This window comes from Mustela nigripes, chromosome X (assembly GCF_022355385.1).
Source record: "Mustela nigripes isolate SB6536 chromosome X, MUSNIG.SB6536, whole genome shotgun sequence".
NCBI classification, from domain to species: Eukaryota; Metazoa; Chordata; class Mammalia; order Carnivora; family Mustelidae; genus Mustela; species Mustela nigripes.
In genome coordinates, this window is record NC_081575.1 from 117,985,733 (window position 1) to 118,003,885 (window position 18,153).

Sequence of the window (18,153 nt, forward strand, 5' to 3'; positions counted from 1 at the left end):
AAACCCACAGAAACTCACCGGAATGAAAAGGAAACTGTTGTTTGGCTTCTCCTGTGTGGGCATCCCAAATGATGGTTGTCTGTGCTCCGCAAACAAAAAGACAGAAGTCAGGAACTATTCTTCACAGAAAGATTTCTCTAGAAAGATCTAACATACAAGAACAGACTGTGAACAGCCCCCCCCCCTTCCTTCTAAATCAGCACTGACCAAGAGAGACAATGTGAGCCACAAAAGTCATTTTTAATTTTCTCAAAATTACATTAATGAAAAATAGAAAAAGGGGCGGCTGGGCGGCTCAGTTGCTTAAGCGTCTGATTCCGAGTGTCGGCTCAGGTCAGGATCTTGGGCTCTGCACTCAGTAGGAAACCTGTTCGAAGATTCTCTCTCTCCCTCTGCCCCTCCCCTCATCTATATATGCTCTTGCCCCCCCCCCCCATAAATAAATCTTTCCTTTTTTTTAAAGATTTTATTTATTTGACAGAGAAAGAGAGAGATCACAAGTAGGCAGAGAGGCAGGCAGAGACAGGGGGGAAGCAGGCTCCCTGCTGAGCAGAGAGCCCGATGCGGGGCTCGATCCCAGGACCCTGGGATCATGACATGAGCCGAAGGCAGACGTTTAACCCACTGAGCCACCCAGGCACCCCAAATAAGTAAATCTTAAATGGATAAAGAAATCATTAAAATTGATTTTAACAATATAGTTTAGTTCAATGTGGCCAAAATACCATTCCAACACGGAATCGGTACGTGAACATTAGTGAGTTATCTGGCGTCCTGTCTCTGGTCTAGATTTTTGGGATCCAGTGTGCGGTTTACGCTACACAGTCCAGATGGTTACATTTTACGAACCCAACAGCCGTGTGTGCTGGTGACTAGTTTTGAAAAACTGCCCAACTGGTGGGGTTCTCCCTCCCCCGCAAGACGGAGTCCTGCTGAAAAACCTGCAACAAAGCACCTCAAGACAGCTTTCTAGCACTTTGAAACGCGGGCCTAGAGAAAACGTCCACTGGGACACCGGCCCTGACCATCAGCCCTGCAAAGTGAACACGACATACACCAGAGCAGTATGTCACACTGGGCTCGGCCAGCGACGCACCACTCTATATACAGAGATGGAGAAAAAGCGACCTCCACCTTGCAAAGCGAAGTAAATCCTGAAGCCTTAGGAACTCACTGATGGCAGAAAGGGAAGCAACGAGACACAGCTCAGTGACCGCCACCGGAATTAGGTCCTTTTTTTTTCTTCTTCAGGATTTTGAGAGAGAGCATGAGACAGAGGGAGAAGCGGACTCGCCACTGAGCAAGGAGCCCGGTATGGGGCTCGATCCCAGGACCTGAGCTGAAGGCAGATGCTTAACGACCGAGATACCCAAGCGCCCCGCAGGAATGACGTCTTCATCAGCTGGAAATCGTCCCCCTCCCTGTCCACAGCACTTAAAATTGTGCTGTAAGAAGAACTGCTTATGTTTTCTATCACCCGCAGATGAAATCCTCACAGCACCAACCATCATTGAAAACCAGTTCTCTAAGTCTCGGGGTCAGCTTTAAGCCAATCAACTTCTTCTTTTTTTTTTTTTTTTTAAAGATTTCATTTATTTATTTATTTATTTTTTAAAGCATTTTATGTATTTATTTGACAGACAAAGGTCACAAGTAGGCAGAGAGGCAGGCAGAGAGAGAGGAGGAAACAGGCTCCCTGCAGAGCAGAGAGCCCGATGCGGGGCTCGATCCCTGGACCCTGGGATCAGCACCTGAGCCGAAGGCAGAGGCTTTAACCCACTGAGCCACCCAGGCGCCCCTAAAGATTTTATTTTTAAGTCAACTCTACACCCAATGTGGGGCTCGAACTCACAACCTCGAGATCAAGAGTCTCACGCCCCACCGGCTGAGCCAGCCCGGCGCCCACAGACCAATAAACTTTGTCTGTTGTATGGTGGAATGTCCCACTCTTCTTCCTGTAGCTGCTCACAAATGTGGCAATGGAGAGAATCCGTCAATTCGCTCGGTACTTCTCTCTGAGACCATGTCACGCACCGTAGCACTAACCCCATCTCCTGACTAGTGTTTCCATTCAATATACAACATCAAGCACACGAAGCCTTTTAAGGGTGGGATGTGGCCTCCCGCCACCACTCCCAGGTTAACCACGGAGTGACGGCTGATGCCAGCATCTCTGTCGGTGGCCCTTCCTCCCTAGGTCTTCCTTTCGAGAACATTCTTACTATTCCCGCTGTGGGCGATGCACAAGCGCAAAGAGTGCAGGGCCCACAGACTAAGTACGTTCCCAAATGTGCATTTTCACTGGCCGCCCAGCTCACCGCCTCGTAGAGTCACAACTGAGAGCAAGGTGGAAAATCAGATACAGAATATAAAAAAAGAGTCCTAGCACCAGCGTGAGGCTGCCAAGAATTGTTTACGAGGGTGTGGAGGTCAAGAGGCAGAAGTAACCGCTGTCCAGGGCCCACACCCTGAACCCGAGTGTCCATGGGCAAATGAGTGAGCGCAGGTGTCTGTGAAGCGGGGCTACCAGCATGGGGGCCGCCGCCGCCGCTCTTGGGAGCTCCGAGGGGGCCACCGTGTACAGTGACATGCTGGGAAGTGCCAGCGATCGTTTGCACGATCACTTCAACAACACGGTCAGCAGGGGGACCAGCCACAGACCCGACAACCGTGGGGGGGGGGGGGGGCACCCGAACTAGCCCAGCTCACAGACGATCGGATGGGAGTTCCAGGACAGTGTGTGTTTCAAGCACGACCCTCAGCTTGTTTCAACATTAGCCATAAGGCGACCAGGTGTGAACAGAAAGTTTCCTGGCTTCGAGAGCGAGCGAGAGCACGATGGTGCTCTTCGCGGACCTAGACGGCTACCCCCGGTCTGGGGTCGGCACACGCCGTCTGTCACTGGCCGGGGAGGACAGACTGCAGCCCAGCCCGTGTGGACAGGTGGCGGCTACTACTGTCCGTTCACGGCAGCACCCGGAGGCACACCCAGCAGTGTCACCCGGTTTCCAAACGACCCCGACGTCAGCAGGAAAACGTGAAGTGCTCTGGAAGCCACACGCCAGTCCAGTCCTCAGACCTGGTCGACAGCTGTAGGAACACTTCTGTTCCCCTTTGGCTTTGTTTCTTGTGAATACTTTTCCAAAAAGAGAACCTCCAGTCCCCGCGGAGTCCTGGGAATGACGCACCCATTCCGTCCCCGGTCTTGGGGAGTCCTGATTCCTGGCAACTGAGAAGCAGGCCCAGAGAGCGCGGCCCACACTCAGAGCCAGACGACACTGACACCTGCTGACTCCTCGCCCGCCCGTGGCTTCTGGAGGCCCCTGGCTGCTCACAGCCACTCGGACCTGATCCTGTCACATCCACCCGGGAGCCCTGCCCAAGCCCTGTGTCTGTCCCGAGCGTGCCCTGTTGTGGGCGGGCCCGCTTTCTTCCAGCTCTCAGAGAAGCCTGCAGCCCACGACGGGAAGTCACAACTCATTGAATCAGGGAAAAAGAAGCCAGGCGAGAGAAAACGGTGTTTTCAACACTGCTCAGTGGGGGAAAGGTTTCTGTCCCGGGCGTCCACACCACTTTCCTTCTCAAGCACTGGATACAGCCAACTGGGGGATGTCCCCTTTCCGTCACTGGAGGACGTACCTCAAAGCAAGGGGGGAGGGGCTGCGCACAGAGGTCTGTGGAACGGCATGATACGCGCCGAGTACCCTAACCCTAACCCAAACCACACAAACCAACCTGAAAGCAGCTCTTCTGCCTTACTAAGGAGAAGCAGAAGGCCTGAGAATTAAACACAAAAACAAAAAACCCCAGGATGTTATTCAGAGATTAAGAACACATCAGCAGCTCCGGATCAGAGAGCCTTTTTTAGCCCTATCTTGAGCGAATACTCACTTTGTCTACACCAGCGCTCAGAATGTAATTCCCTTTCCTGTTCCACTTCAAAGCGAAGATGGGGCCTTTATGTTGCCCTAAGGTGCTGGCCAGGTTGCCTGTGAGGCAAAGGAACAACAAACGGGTAGAGTTCACGGTCCGGGCCTGCTCGCGTCCGATTCCCGCACGCCCGTCTTCTCCCAGTGCGCCACGAGGCTCGGCTTACCGTCTTCGGTCCATATTCTCGCAAAGCCGTCGTAGGAACCCGTGGCCAACAGCGTCCCGTCGCTCTGCAGGCCAGAAACACACATGCCGCACAGCTCAGTACACGCAAAGCCGGCCTCTCCCCCTGCCCCAGGGCTAGAACCGTCTCGCACCCGTCACTGGCTGCCGGTGACGACGAGCAGCCCCCTGGGACGACCTCAGCCCGCACGGCTCTGGCCGGACACCGCGCGGTATCCTAATGGCAGACGGGGGAGTGAGGAAAACGCACCGCGTCCACCCAGTGACATCCCTCCACGCACCACCCTGAGAGGCCCAGGGAGACGTGGCGAGACCGGAGAAAGCTGTTGGAAACGCGTGCGCACACACAGGGGTTTGGGATCCAGGGAGAACGCACAGACGCTCCGGAGAGCTGTGGGCTTCCCGCATGTAGATGCGTGTGATGCCCAGGGCAGGAGCAGCGGGCCAGACGGTCCCCCTTCCCGGGCTGCACGGCACCTCTCGCCAGCGGAGCGGGCTCCCCTGGGGAACCAGCAGGCTCACCGCGCCCAGGGAGGCCCGCTGAGCACCCCGCTCGCTCCTGCCCAGTGCAGCCTTGCTAGCCGCCCTCGGCAACGGGAGAGCAGCCCCGGGGTGGGGGGCTCGCAGGCAGCATGGCCGCGGCCCGTGTTCACGCCCTGCGGGGCCCCGCTGAGACATGGGCCGGGTCAGAGCTGTGGACGCGTCCAGGCAGCAGCAGGTGCTTACGTTCCAGTCCAGCGAGGTCACATCTTTGTTGCTCGGGACGTCGTGTCCTCCTTCCCGTATGCAGTGCCGCAGCACAAGCTGCGTGGAGCCCCCGTTGCTGTTCTCATTAAGGTTCCATATTCTCGCCGTCGAGTCTCCGGATCTGTAGGAGGAGAACGCACAGCATTCAGCTTCTGGTTCAGGCCCGGACAGCGCCTGCCAGACTGGGCTGCCTGAGTCCGGCCTGAGTCCGGTATCTCTGGCATGTGGCTCCATGTCTTCTTAATCCCGCTCACTGGCTGGCTTTTTTGCCTCATCATTTTTGTTCCTCTTTGTTATTTTGCTTTTTGTCCAGTAGGCTCCGCGCCCAGCATGGCTTCGAACTCATACCCCTGGGATCAAGCGTCGTCAGTGCTACTGACGCAGTCAGCCGGGCACCCCTCCGCAATTTCAAACATCTTTGCGTTGCTCCCCGCCCCGTGGGGGACACAGCACGCAGCAAGGACTTCCTCACGACCTGGGAAGGAGCGCAGCACCCAGGGCCCGAGGCTGCGGTCGCCGCCGTGAGAGGGAGAAAGGAGAGAACAGCCCGACTCCGGGGCACCCCCGTCCCTTACCCTGAAGCGAGGAGATCGCTGACAGGGTTCCAGGCACAGATGAACACCTCCGACTCGTGGCCCCGGAGGACTGTGGCTTTGTTGGGCGGGATCTCGACGTCCCCGTCTATTTCCATTGGTTTCGAATGATTATCTGTCACAGGAAACAAGAAAAGGCATATGGCTAACGGCTACAGAAAAGAAACTTCCCAGCATTCTTGGGGCACCTGAGTGTTAGAGACACCTTCTTTTTATGATTTTATTTTACTTTATTGAAATTCGCTTACTCAACGGAGAGTACGTTACCAGTGTCAGGTGTGCTCAATAAATCGTCAGTGGCGTGTACCGCCCAGTGGCCTCTCATCGCGTGCCCTCCTTAATGCCCAGCGCTGCAGCTCCCTTTCCAGAACCCTGTTTGTCTCTGAGAGTTAAGGGTCTCTCACGGGTTTTCTCCCTCACCAGCGACTTCCCATTCAGTGTTCCCTCCCTCCCCCATGATCCTCTGCACGGTTTCTTACAGTCCACGTGAGTGAGACCGGGTCATTGTCCTGCGCCGAGGGACACACCTTCTTTCTATGTGCTAGGTAACACGACCTCTGACAGACCGTAACGGTATCACGATTTCTGTGCAATTCAGTAAATGTATTACGTTTATTTCAACAGTCTCCAAACCCGACAGACAAAAACAAAGTTATTTACTCTGCATAAGCAGGGCCACGCTAAGGTCTGACGAACACCACCACGAGATGGGGAGGGATGACCAGAGAGATGGGTCAAGCCCGAAGGCTGCCGTTCTCCAGAAAGGATGAGACATTTTATCCGAGAGCACCTGTCTGAGGGATCACCTCTTCATCTGTGATGCTCCCACGGGGAAAGACCGTCGCCTTTCCAGAGCGCCCACCGTCCTGCACCGCCTGTCTGCAGACAACCTCGGGTTCTTGGGACTGAAGTGCTGGGGCTTTTTCCTGGTTGGAGCCATCTCTGTATCAGACCAGAGCTGCCACGCCTTCTATCTGGACAAGCCCGGCCTACAGGACTCCTGGGTTCTGGGTTCTGAATGCCCAGGCAGGCCCAGTGACTCTGGAGACAAGCATGCTAAACGCCCCCCTCAAAAGTACTGTCCTGGAAGGCGGCTGTTTTTCTCCCATGTGGCAGGACACAGAAGATTTCTGAAGGTCAGGATGAACGGTCCCTTACAACACCACAGTCTGGCCTCAGCCGGACGTGCAGCCAGATGACGGCAAACGGTAGGTGGCCCTGGCTTCAGGGAACAAAGGGAAAGCGAGGACGATGTGCCCGGGAGGAGGGCCAGCGGGGCCTCAGGTGTGCCGCCTGGGACTGACAGGCCGGCCACCAGCACCCGTGTAATGGAGGCTGTGTGAGTGGCCAGCGAGCTCTAAGGTGTTATCTGCCTCTGTGCAGCTACGTCCTGTGAAACTCTCTTTTCTTTTTTTAAGGAGGCTCCTTGCCCAGCGTGGAGCCCAGCGCAGGACGTGAACTCACAGTCCCGGGACCACAAGTCAGATGGCTCAACAACGGAGGCACCCAGGTGCCCCAAGCATTAAGATCCGCCCCCAACGCACTGTCCCACTAGATTTTTCTCAAGATTTAAAAGAAATCCATACAATTTAAAAGCTTGCAAAATTTCTATCTGGGCAAACATACAGACGTCTTGAAGCTCACCAATTAGAAACTGGTTTCAGTGACGGAAGACTAACAAAACAATAACCCCTAGTTTCCTCCAGCTTCGTTCCTGAAACCCTGAAGGCTGCGTCCCCGAGGGGCCAGGCACGAAATGACCTGTGGCACGAACCGCGTGCGGTCTTCTTCCTGCCCTGCCCTGCAGTTTGGGACGTGCGTCCCAGTGAGGACGGGGCTGCAGGTGGGAAGTCCTTCCACTTCTGCGCTACACTCGTGGCCCTAAGTCGTGCCGCTTGTTCCCATCTGCGCTACAGCCGCTCTGGGCTCTCCTGATGCCTGGTGTAATTCTGTAGCTCACGGAAATCCGTCACCCGGTGACCGTGGACGGGAACCTGCCACAGGGCTTGACTGCAAGCAGCAGCTTCCTCTGAGACGGGGGCCAGCGAGGCACAGGGGTGCATGCCACACCTGCACACGCAGAACATGCACATGCATATACACACAGCTGCAGGACACACACGTACTACATGGACACACAGCTGCGTGACACACACATATTGCACACGCACACACAGCTGCGTGGCACACACATATTGCACACGCACACACAGCTGCGTGACACACACATATTGCACACGCACGCACACGCACACACACACACACACACACACAAAACACATGGGCATGCTCTGAACTCAGACCCCGAAGCTCTCTTTGAGTTTATAAGCCACGTGACAGAGTAGACTCAGGGGCTCCGATCGGCCATGTCCTTTAGGGCAACTACCCAACAGAGACAAGTGCCTGGCATTTTGAGAGGACCGCACAGGGCCACATCTGCTGTCTGGGGCCCGCTGCCCTCTCTAGAACCATGAGCTTGACTAGCACAGCAAGTGCTGGCCCGACACGTTCAACACGGAAGGCTGGACAGAGGACCGGGGCCTCCACAAACGAAACCATCCGATGTCAAACAGTAATCACACGGCGCTTCTCGCTGTCACACAGAACAAGTTCTCCGAGCTGCATGACCTTCTAGAATCGAGGATATGTGCACCAAGACCGTTACGTCTAAGGATTTCCATGAGAACAGAACCTGTGCAGCTCTTCCGAGCCCACACGATGCCAACACCAGGCCTGAGAGCCGCAGGAGCAGAGCTGGGAGAGAAACTGCCAGAAGCTCACGCCTGCCCAGAGCCCCCGCAGGAGCAGAGCTGGGAGAGAAACTGCCAGAAGCTCACGCCTGCCCAGAGCCCCACACGTACTTATTGCATGTGCTCCGTTCTCCTCGCCGTTCACGGTGGCCTCTCCGTTCTTTGGTGGGTGCTGCTGCGCCACCGCCGCCGGGGCTGCCGTGGCCGCTGCCGTCGCCGCCGCTGCCGTCGCCGCCGCACTGGCCTGCTGCTGCTGGGCGAGCTTCTCCCGGAAAGCCTGCTGCCGCGTCTGCACCACGTCCGGCATCACAGCGTCGATCAGGGACAGGGACTCTATGGGCCGGCCGTCGAACACCGTGCCATCCTGGGGAGTGAGACAGAGAGGGCAGCCATCAGCCCCTCGCGCTCCGGCCCAGCATGGTGGGACCCAGAGCGGTGCCCAGGGAGTCCGGGCGGGGGAGGTGCACGGGGAAGGGGGTGATCGGGGACACGGCACGACCTCGTACAGGGCCTAGGCCGCCCGGCTGCGAGGAATCATCTGGCCCCCACAAGTGGAGAAGCTGTGGCCGGACACCATGGTGAGTACAGGAGTCTGTGAAGAGCCACGCTCTTCTGAGGGAGATGCAGCTCTCTGGGAGCCTCAAGGCCGAATCAGAGATTTCGGCACCGTTCGGGTTGGATCCCTAGTACACCTGTCCATCTGACTTATGAAATATTTATCTGCTGTCACCAGGCTCAGAGTGTTGACTAAAGATAGCTGCGGTACTCGGGCGACAGCACTGTCTAGTTCCCACGCATGTTTTTTCAACCTGTTTTGATTTTTGGGCTTCTATCTGCAAGAAAAAATTCCCATACCCACTTAAAAACCCAGGAGGCAATTTTCGTCTGTGAAATTGCTCCAAATATTAGAACCGGACAAGAAGTCAGTGCTTCTGGGTTGTGGTTGCTGAAAGTGCAAATACATTTTAGCATATTCTGAACTCGAATGACCTCGGAAATTAGGAAAAAGTGAACCACCTGAGTCTCCGCTAGACGCGATCCAAAGGACACTTGGCCCCAGCTGACGTCTGGCCACCATACAACCGTACGATGTTACGTCTGAAAACAGTATTACACTTGAAAACAAGAAAACCAGGAAAGCCTAGAAAACGTCTAAATAAGGAGCCGGTCACCCCATCAGCCACCCTCATACTTCAGTTCCGGTCACGGTGTGGCCAACATTGACCCAGCGGTCAGCATGCTTCCGTGTCACCTTCTTCGGAGTCACACCTCACATGCACAAAGACTTGGTAAACAGTAGCAACTACCCAGGGTAAAGACAACAGCTGGTAATTTAAACTCTGAAAGCAGAATGCCCCACGGTTCAGCGACTGCAAGCCCGCGTCACCAACGAGACGCCTTTTTATTCTCCTCCCGGCACGCCGGAATGTGGAGCGCAGGAAGAGAAGCCAGCAGGGCTTCCCGACACACTGAAGACATGGAAACCGGTGAGCAAACGCATCTAGTTGCGGCCTCGCGTGATCTGTGAGAGCTCCCTGGGGGTCTCTGGGGTCACACGCTCCTAGCCCCCCAAAAAACTTCTTTTTGTGGGAAAAAGAGACCAGTCGGGGCCTCAAGGGGCCAGTGGAACACCACCTCTGGACACCCATTCTGGGGAGGAAGGAGGAGAGGGCCACGGTCAGGGAAGAATGTGCGCAGGACAGGCAGAAATTTGGGGATTTCCAAAGATGTGGGTTTCTGGGAATGGATGGATGAACACAGGTGACGGGGCAGAGGACGGATTACTTTGTTCTTTTGAAAAGCTAAAGAGAAGGCAGAGTAAGACAGGCTTGTAAAGAGGAAGTCCATTCAAGGAGAGGGAGCGGGAAAGGGATCCAGCGGACCGGCCACAGGTGGTGTGGCCGTGGCTGGTTTCCAGGCTGTCCCACGGTCCCCAGGCTCTGCAGGCTGGGGCTGGGGCCAGGCCACCGCCCGGGAGCGCACGTACCTCATTGATGCTGATCTCGGCCTCCACATACTGCAGTCCCTTCTGCAGGATGGAGATGAGGGCAGCCGGCGGCACCAGCGTCCCGTTGATGTTGGACTGGCTGATGTGGCTCTCGATACCGAACGTGAATGCCGAGTGGGAAAAACCTGTAGCAAGAGAGAGCAAGGAGCCAAGGGTTTCGTGAGGCCTAAAATGAAGGGTTGCGGGATGCGCAGCCATGGAGATCCAAAGGTGGCTCCACTGATCTCAGATGCTCCTGATTAGCTGGGGGAGGAGGGTAAGGGTTGGGGGCCGCAGGATGCCCAGCTCCAGGTATGGGGTGAAGCGAAGATAACGGGCAGGGGACTGGGAAGAGACACAGAGGCCCAAGGCCCGTATGCAGGGGACAAAGACACAGCTTTGGAGGCTGAACCGTTTTGGTGTTATGAACAGCAAAATGCAGCACAGTTTGCCCTACAGAAATGTTTTTTTCCTTTTTGCTTTTTTGTTTTCTGAGTATTTTATTTACTTGACAGAAAGAGAAAGAGAGCACAAGAGTAGGGGTAACGTCAGAGGGAGAAGCAGCCTCCCCGCTAAGCAGGGAACCAGACACGGGGCTCGGTCTCAGGACCCTGGGGTCAGGACCTGAGCTCAGGGCAGGCGCTTTACCAACTGCGCTACCCAAGTGCCCCGGAAAAATGTTTCTGTTGCAAAAACTCAACTCTGGGCTTTCTCCCACTGTTGCCATTACTCCTTGCAGAGCTCCTGCTTCGGTCTCCAAGTGTCCCGCTGCCCAACTGGAGTGCACACCTTTCTGGGCGCCATGCTGTAGCCGGGCTCATAGCGGTCACGGCAGGCAGGAGCCAAAGCAGCACAAGACCTAACACCCGAAGAAAAAGAGACCATTTTGGACCGACTGGGGTGGCTTGAGTTGTTTTATCTAAGAATCGGTAACTTTCCCTGGGCTCCGGGGTGCTGGCTCTTCCTCCTCCTCCCTCTGCACTCATGCAAAACAATGCCTACTTCAAGAAAGGAAGGTGGCACACGGGGCAGGGCAGAGGAGGTGCTGGGGACCCATGTGGGGTTCAAGGGTGATCAGGAACCGGCAGTGGCCGCCACTTCCTCAAGCGGGGCTGGGGGGGGCATCCTACAGCTGGAGCTCCTGGCTGCTGCAGGCGTGCCCTGCAAGGTGGCAGTCCAGTCTGCTGGGGTACCATCCCCTTGGTCCGTCTGGGGCAGCCTAGGAGCCAGGGAGCTGGGAAGCCTTGTGGAGTACTGGCCTTGTGAGTAACTGGGACCCCTATGCTTGGCTCCTGGCTAGAGGTGGAGTGAGGCAAAAGGCACTCCCCTTCTCTTGTGCAGGGGGTCCCTCGGATCCCGCTCTCCGGGGGTCTCCTCCGCAAGCACCTCGCCATCACAACTGGCTCATCTTACATGCTGGCGGGCTGCAGGGGGCTCCCCAGGGTGTCCCCGCTGCCAGCCTCCAACGCCTCGTGCACGGCCTCGCACCGCCACGCAGCTAGCACCCCACCTTCAGAAGCCAGACCGAAGGGGCATCACGTGGGCCCCGCCTTCCAGCTGATTCCACATGGGCTCTCTGCCCTCCCCTAGCAAAACACAGCCAGCCGGTGCAATAAACACCGTGCTCAGCAGATGGGAATGTTCCTCCGTGAAAGGAGCTTTCTGGGCTTGCATTCTCCTCTCCTTTCCTCCGTCGACTTCCTGCTCGTCCGCGGCCTGCCCATCCATCCCCCAGTGCCTGGTTCTAAGGACTACAGAAAACACGTCCTCTCTCTCTTTCCTCGAGTCCTGGGCCAGCCATGGTGACCGGCAGGCTTGGCTGCACGGCGGCCACAGACTCCCTCGCCAGACCACACGTGCCAACGACGGGTGCAGGCCCGCCCTCCGGGGCCAGAAGCCAAGGCCCTATACTCCCGCCTCCCCCTGCCTTCGACCTTGCCCTCTGGCTCCTACCTTTCCCCACCCCTCAGGGCAAGATGGAACCAGCAGCCCGTGCTGACTAGTGACTCCTCCCGGGGCCCACTCCGTGCCAGAAGTCTCATCACCAAGGTTTCCCCGGTCAGGTTTCCAGCGCGGTGCAGACACGGAAAACCTCAGGTCGGGGGGAGCAGGAACCCTTAGACACTGGCCTGACTCCCCGTTGCCTGGAATTGTCACCACTGCTCAGGGCCACAGCGATGTTCTCCTATTAGGAACTACGAATTCATTCTGGCTGCTGACCCCGCTCCCAGGGCCCCTGGCTCCTCTCCATCTGTCCCCTGGCGAACAGGGCAGAACTGTGGACTCCCACAGCTGCTTGCTCTTCTCCTGGCATCTCTCAAGAGTCTACGGTGGGGCCACACCCACACGGGCCTCAGAACAGTAAGAGGCCGCCCTTACCGGGGCCTGCTCCAGGCCAGGCACAGCCCCAAGCCCTCACAACGACTTTCCTTAAGCCTCCTGGTCACCCTGTGCCTTTGCCACCCCAAGTGCAGCACCCCCTTCTACGGGGCAGATCTCGAGCTCCTGCGGGGTCCCCAGCAGACCCGTCGCACTCGGCTAAAGGGCTGCAGCTGACCTCCAAAGCCGGGCAGTGCGATGCCACTCTCGGCCCATCAGGCAAGCCCACCAAGAAACGTCTGCTAAAGCCACCCGCGGGGCCTGGCGTCCCTCTCGGTGACTAATGGCGCCCGTGGGGAGGAGAGCTCAAGCCTCCACTCTATGTCTTCGCGCGGCCTGTGGGCAGGTGTACGTAAACTCTGCGGACCGGGGGACTCACACTTATTTCTCGCAGTTCTGGAGGCCAGAAGTGCACGATCAAGGTGCAACATCTGGTGGTTTGGGGAGGGCCGACGGCCAGCGCACGGACGGCAGAAGGACACGGGTCCCGCTCACGAAATTCTGTCCTCACACACGCATCACCTTGCAAAGGCCCCGCCCCCGAGTACTAGGATCCCAACAGAAGAGCCTGGGGGAGACTCAGGACGCAGTCTCCTGGAACACTTCCTTCCCCTCCCCTTCCTGCTTCAGCCTCTCCAACACCGGCCGCAGACTTGCTACGCACGCACACGGAATAGCAGATTCTGACCCTGCTGCTGCCGTGAAGCAAATCTGGGCCCTCGGAGTCCACGACCTTCAAGGTGGCTGTTCCGTCGGTGCTGTTACAGGCTTCCACACATGGACGGTAAAGACTGGAGGAGTTAGGGAACGGGTCCAATGCCCACGTGTGTGATGAGAGGCAAAAGCAGAATTTCAACTCTAGCTGTAGGCTTCCTCGGACCCTGACACGCACAGGCACAGGAACCGGAAGCCTTCAGTTCCCTGCATGGAGGCCAACTGCGTCACCCAGCTGGACCATGCCGGCTCTGTCGGCCACAGTTTCGGACGTGGTGCAGGCAACTTGCGAAGGACCAGCCACAAGCCCACTTCTCCCGCCACGTCCTCGGTTTCCTTCTGCATCCGGGGTCTCAAGGCCCTGTGTAAGGTCTGGGTGCCTCCGTTTGGGATCCGTGTGCGTGACCGTGCTCTGCGACATACCCCGCTCCGAGCACTCAGGGAGGCCGGCCGCACGCGGAGGACGGAGCTGGGCAGATGGACCGAGGGCGAGAGAGGAATGGCCAGAACGAGCGTCCCCCACCGAAGCAAGATGACGACCGAGCAGGTCAGGGTACACGGTGACGCCTCAAGCGTGAACATCTGCGATGTCCCTTACTGGGGGTCATCTACTGGGTCCCCTACTGGGGGGAACAAAAAATCATGACTGGAAACCAGGTGTATTCAGAAACACGCGGGAATGTTCCATGTCACCTCCGAAACGGGTCCTCCTACACGCTTAGAACTCATTGAGCATTTTCGCTGGGCCATTTACGCTTGGCCTCACACCAACGGTTTTCTCATCCACTGTTTTGAAGGCTTTCTTCCCGACTTCTGACCACCCCGCCTTCATCGGGGCAAGCGGGAGGGCCAGGTGCAGAGAATGTCAGACTGGTCCGGAGCGCTGGGGTCCGCCCTGACTTCCCACCGAGCGCCTGGCTCAGGCCATCTGGCCGGGCCTCTCTGTCCTGTTCTACCCTGTGGGGATACGGCGTATCAAGGAGTGGACGGGAGAACCGGCGTGAGAGCAGCAGGCGGGCATACGTCCTTGAATCCGGGCAAGACCAGGAACTGGGGGAAACATTCCTTCTCCACTTTCCTCATCTGTACAGGGAGGACACTGGGGGAAACTGTCCCTCGGACACTTTGCCATCCTGACGCTCGCTCATCGTGGAACGGGGGCTGTCCACAGACCACGTGGGCAAGGCCCGCTTGAGCACTTTCTCTCAGGCCCTGGTCACCGGGGCTCTGCTGTGCGCCAGTGAGGCGTGTGAGACGCCATCCTGGAAAACTGGCCCCTCGGGCTGGAGGCTTCTCCCCCGGGGCAGGCCCCACGGGACTCCGCAGCTAGGAGGCCTATGCACCGGCAGTCTGCTGGAGCGGTGGGGCTCCCGGGCCTCGCACCCCTTCCGCCTTCAACGCTTCTCCTCCGTCCAAGGGGACAGCAGTGGGAACAAAGCACATCATGTCACCATGTGCCTGACGAAGACCGAGACAGGCGGAACTGGCCCAGCGGCAGGTGTGAAGCCGTGAAAAAGGAGGGGAGTAAAGGCCTGGGGGCACCGCGATGGAAGACCTGTGTCAGGGCTCCACGCGGGCGTCCCCGGGTCTGACCCCGGCCAGCCCGGAGCCATCACCGAAGCAGCAGGCCGGCCACCTACTCCGGAAGAGGTACCCCCGCGCCAGCTGCCGACAGCAGGATTTCTGAGCTGCGGCATGACCTGCGCCGGGCCGGATCCTTCTCTGCTGCCAGGAGCACGGTCCTGTGTGTCACAGAACGCCAAGCAGCACCTCTGGGTTCTCCCGGAGGGATGCCCGTTGTCACCACCACTAGTCGTGACCATACCTCTGGCTTCTCCCGGAGGGATGCCTGTGTCACCGGCACTAGTCGTGACCACCCCGAGTGGTCCAGATGCTGCCTACTCAATCCCGCCATGGCTGACTGCTGGGAGCCCAAACGAGACCCCTGAAGGACACGCAGAATCCTCACACTTCTGCTGGACTTACAAACACAATGCGGGAGGGAGGTACTTGCCCCTGAAGGCAAGCCAGCCTCTACGTGCACTTGGCCACAGACTTCGGGTAACACACGGTCACGGGAAACCACCCGAGAAGGTAGGAATACTTCCAAGGAGAAGTGTGTGATCACGACCCACTGGGAAAGGCTTAAAACAAACATGACATTTTATAGAAAACGTGGTGAGACCTTCCAGAGGGAAATCCTTTGTTTTCCTCAGGAGAGAGGAAAAGAGCCTGTACACGCATTTGTCTCACACAACGAGGCAATAAAAACAGATTTGAAACAAACCAAGTACATGTTCGCAGTTTCTTGCGAGGACCCCACCGCTGGACCACACCTCTTCCACCACGGCCTGCACGGACCACGTCCACCAGGTGTATGGCTGAACCGTTCTGCCCAGTTAATGCTGGCCTGATTCATCAGCAAAACCTGCTAAATAAATTATCGCTCCGTGGCCCTTCAAAATCCTGCTTATCTGGCAGAGGAAAGCAGACGTGTAATACTCAGGGCAGCCGTGAGGGTGGTTTTGCGTCTTCAGCTGAAACAAAGGCCGAGGGCACCACCTGGGGCATCTTCCGCAGAATCTGGACTACAGATTTCACGAACCTGCCCGCCTGAGTGCAGACAGCCGCCCGAAGCCAATGCACACGTTTAATTCTAACTGTCTAGATCAGGGGAAGGCCAAGGGAGGCCCACAGGCCAAGTGTGGCCCACTGCTTGTATGTGCAAATAAAGTTTTATCGGAACTGTGAGCAGGAAACGTCTACTGTCTCTGGGCCCCTCCGTCTGGGGCATTTTGCGACAGGAGCACAAAGGCACAAGACGCTCTTCTACTCTGCCTGACGGCGTGAGGATGACAACGGGAGGGACGTTTAGTGAGAGCCTCCATTATGTCATGCTGCAGCGCGCCGTATTTACACATCCTGCGGAAGACGCACCAAACCGGCACGCTATCTTCCCTGATTCAGCACGTGGGGTCCGGGGTTCTCCTTCTCAAGAGCCATCAGGAGCCTGCAGGCCCGGGCAAGACCCCTCACCTGAGCCTGGAAGGCCCCCGTACCCGACCGTGAGCTAGGGCACCTCCCAGGGGCTCCCCGGGCGCCTCCGCTCACCTGCTTCCTGCTTCCCTAGAGGGACTCTGCTTATGCCGCTCTCCTGATCTAGAACAGGGGTTCCTGGTTGTCAAGGGAGGGCGAGTCTGTCCCCTTGGGGCAGATGCAATGTCTGCAGACATTTTTGGTTGTCACAGGCATGTGCTCGTGGGGGAGGGGATTCTACGGGCATCTAATAGGGACAGACCAGGGACACTCAGCGTCCTACAGTGCAGAGAGTAGTGCCCCATAACAAAGAGGGGGCGGGACCGCGTTTCCACAGTCAGAGGTCTCGAACGTCGGCTCCCGAATGGCCGTCTGTCACCACCGTGGACACCTGCTCCGTCGTCATGGTGGCGGCCAGGTGGCCCTCCTCCGCGAAGGCTCCTCTGGTCCTCGCGGGCGGGAAAGATGGCTGTCTGTCCTGAGCTCCCGCAGGGCCCGGCACTCGCCATCCTGCTTTCTGCACCTCCCCGCTCCCGAGAAGACAGAAGCTTCTTGAAGGGAGGAAGCCCAGCTGCATTCCCTTCTTGACAGAGCGCCCACCGCGGGGCAGCTGGGGCTGCAGAAAGGCAACTCGAGGAAGGCCGAGAGGAACCGCGCGGCTGGCGGGAGAACAGGGCGGTAAGCAGCGGAACGACACCGACTCCTCGCGGTTCTCAGAATCAGAGACGTGACGGCAAAGGACAGGAATGAAGGATTTAGGCCCAACAGCAGGCGAGAAGGAAAACCGGCTTTAAACAAGTCCGACTGCCATGCGAGTTCATAGTTCGATGACTGTTGGCCATACGTATACCTTCATTTTAGGACAATTTTGGTATTTGAGAATAAGAACAAAAGTAACGATAGTCAGTGAATACGTGCATTAGCCCTTTTCCTGAATTAGCTCAGAGTCGTAAGAACTGCACGTTACCGATGGGGAAACTGAGTCAGAGAGCAGTTAAGGGATCCCCCTAAGGGCACACAGCTCAGAAGTGGCCGTCTGACTTCCCGAGTCCAAGCTCTTAATCCACACACAGCAGACTCCAGCAATGTGTTTAGAGACCTCTAAATGATTCAAAATGGAGCCTTTTTTAAAAAGAGGGAGACGATCACCTTACCAGTGACACCGTTTCCATTACACTTTTTGGCCAAGCAAGCTGCAAACAAGGTCTGCATTGCAAAAACGAGGCTGAATGCTTTCCGTGTTACACAGAGCAAATGAAGATAAATCCTATCTTCCAATGACACTCCCCTAAAGACGGCAGCGTTCGGAGTAGAGACCGCGATCGAAGAGAACCAGAAGCGGCGATGGAGGATTCAGGTTTCTCTCTGCTGACAAAGACACCAGCCGTCACTCAGCACTCCAAGGCCCGGGTTTGTCCCCATCGGCTTCCTCGCTCCCTTTTCTGACAACAACTGTAGGAGGAATTAAACAATTTCCAAGGTCCCTTTCAATCCTAAAATTCCATGCCACGGTTAAAAATGACCTCTGTGTGCCCTCAAACCGAGAGGAGTTTAATTTGGAGAGGTGCCTGAGGGGCCACACAGAGGCAGGGGTGCACACCATCGAAAGAACAGATGACTTAACGATTCCCAGAGACAGGGCCGTGGCGCCGCACGCAGGGCCAGACGCAGAGACGGAGGACGGAACTGGGCGTGGCTTTGAGGAGGACACGGAGGGGCAGTAGCTAGGTGGGGATGTCCCTTAGTGGACAGAAGTGGAAATACACACTTTAGGGTCTGTCGCTGGAGGTCTGTAATCTAGTTCTGGCGCTCCGGCAGCAGCCATCCTCGTGAG

At 57.0% G+C, this 18,153-nt stretch overlaps 1 protein-coding gene across 3 annotated transcripts in view; it reads right to left on the reverse strand.

Moving 5' to 3' along the window:
- TBL1X (transducin beta like 1 X-linked) overlaps nucleotides 1–18,153 on the reverse strand; it is a 202,025-nt gene that overhangs the window by 10,986 nt on the left and 172,886 nt on the right. For all 3 annotated transcript variants that reach the window (XM_059385756.1, XM_059385755.1, XM_059385757.1), the window contains 7 exons: nucleotides 10,191–10,336; nucleotides 8,315–8,567; nucleotides 5,436–5,568; nucleotides 4,840–4,981; nucleotides 4,097–4,160; nucleotides 3,892–3,989; nucleotides 19–79 (listed from right to left, as the gene is read on the reverse strand). In XM_059385756.1, coding sequence (XP_059241739.1) covers nucleotides 19–79; nucleotides 3,892–3,989; nucleotides 4,097–4,160; nucleotides 4,840–4,981; nucleotides 5,436–5,568; nucleotides 8,315–8,567; nucleotides 10,191–10,336 — 897 coding nt within the window. The remainder of the gene's footprint in view (nucleotides 1–18; nucleotides 80–3,891; nucleotides 3,990–4,096; nucleotides 4,161–4,839; nucleotides 4,982–5,435; nucleotides 5,569–8,314; nucleotides 8,568–10,190; nucleotides 10,337–18,153) is intronic.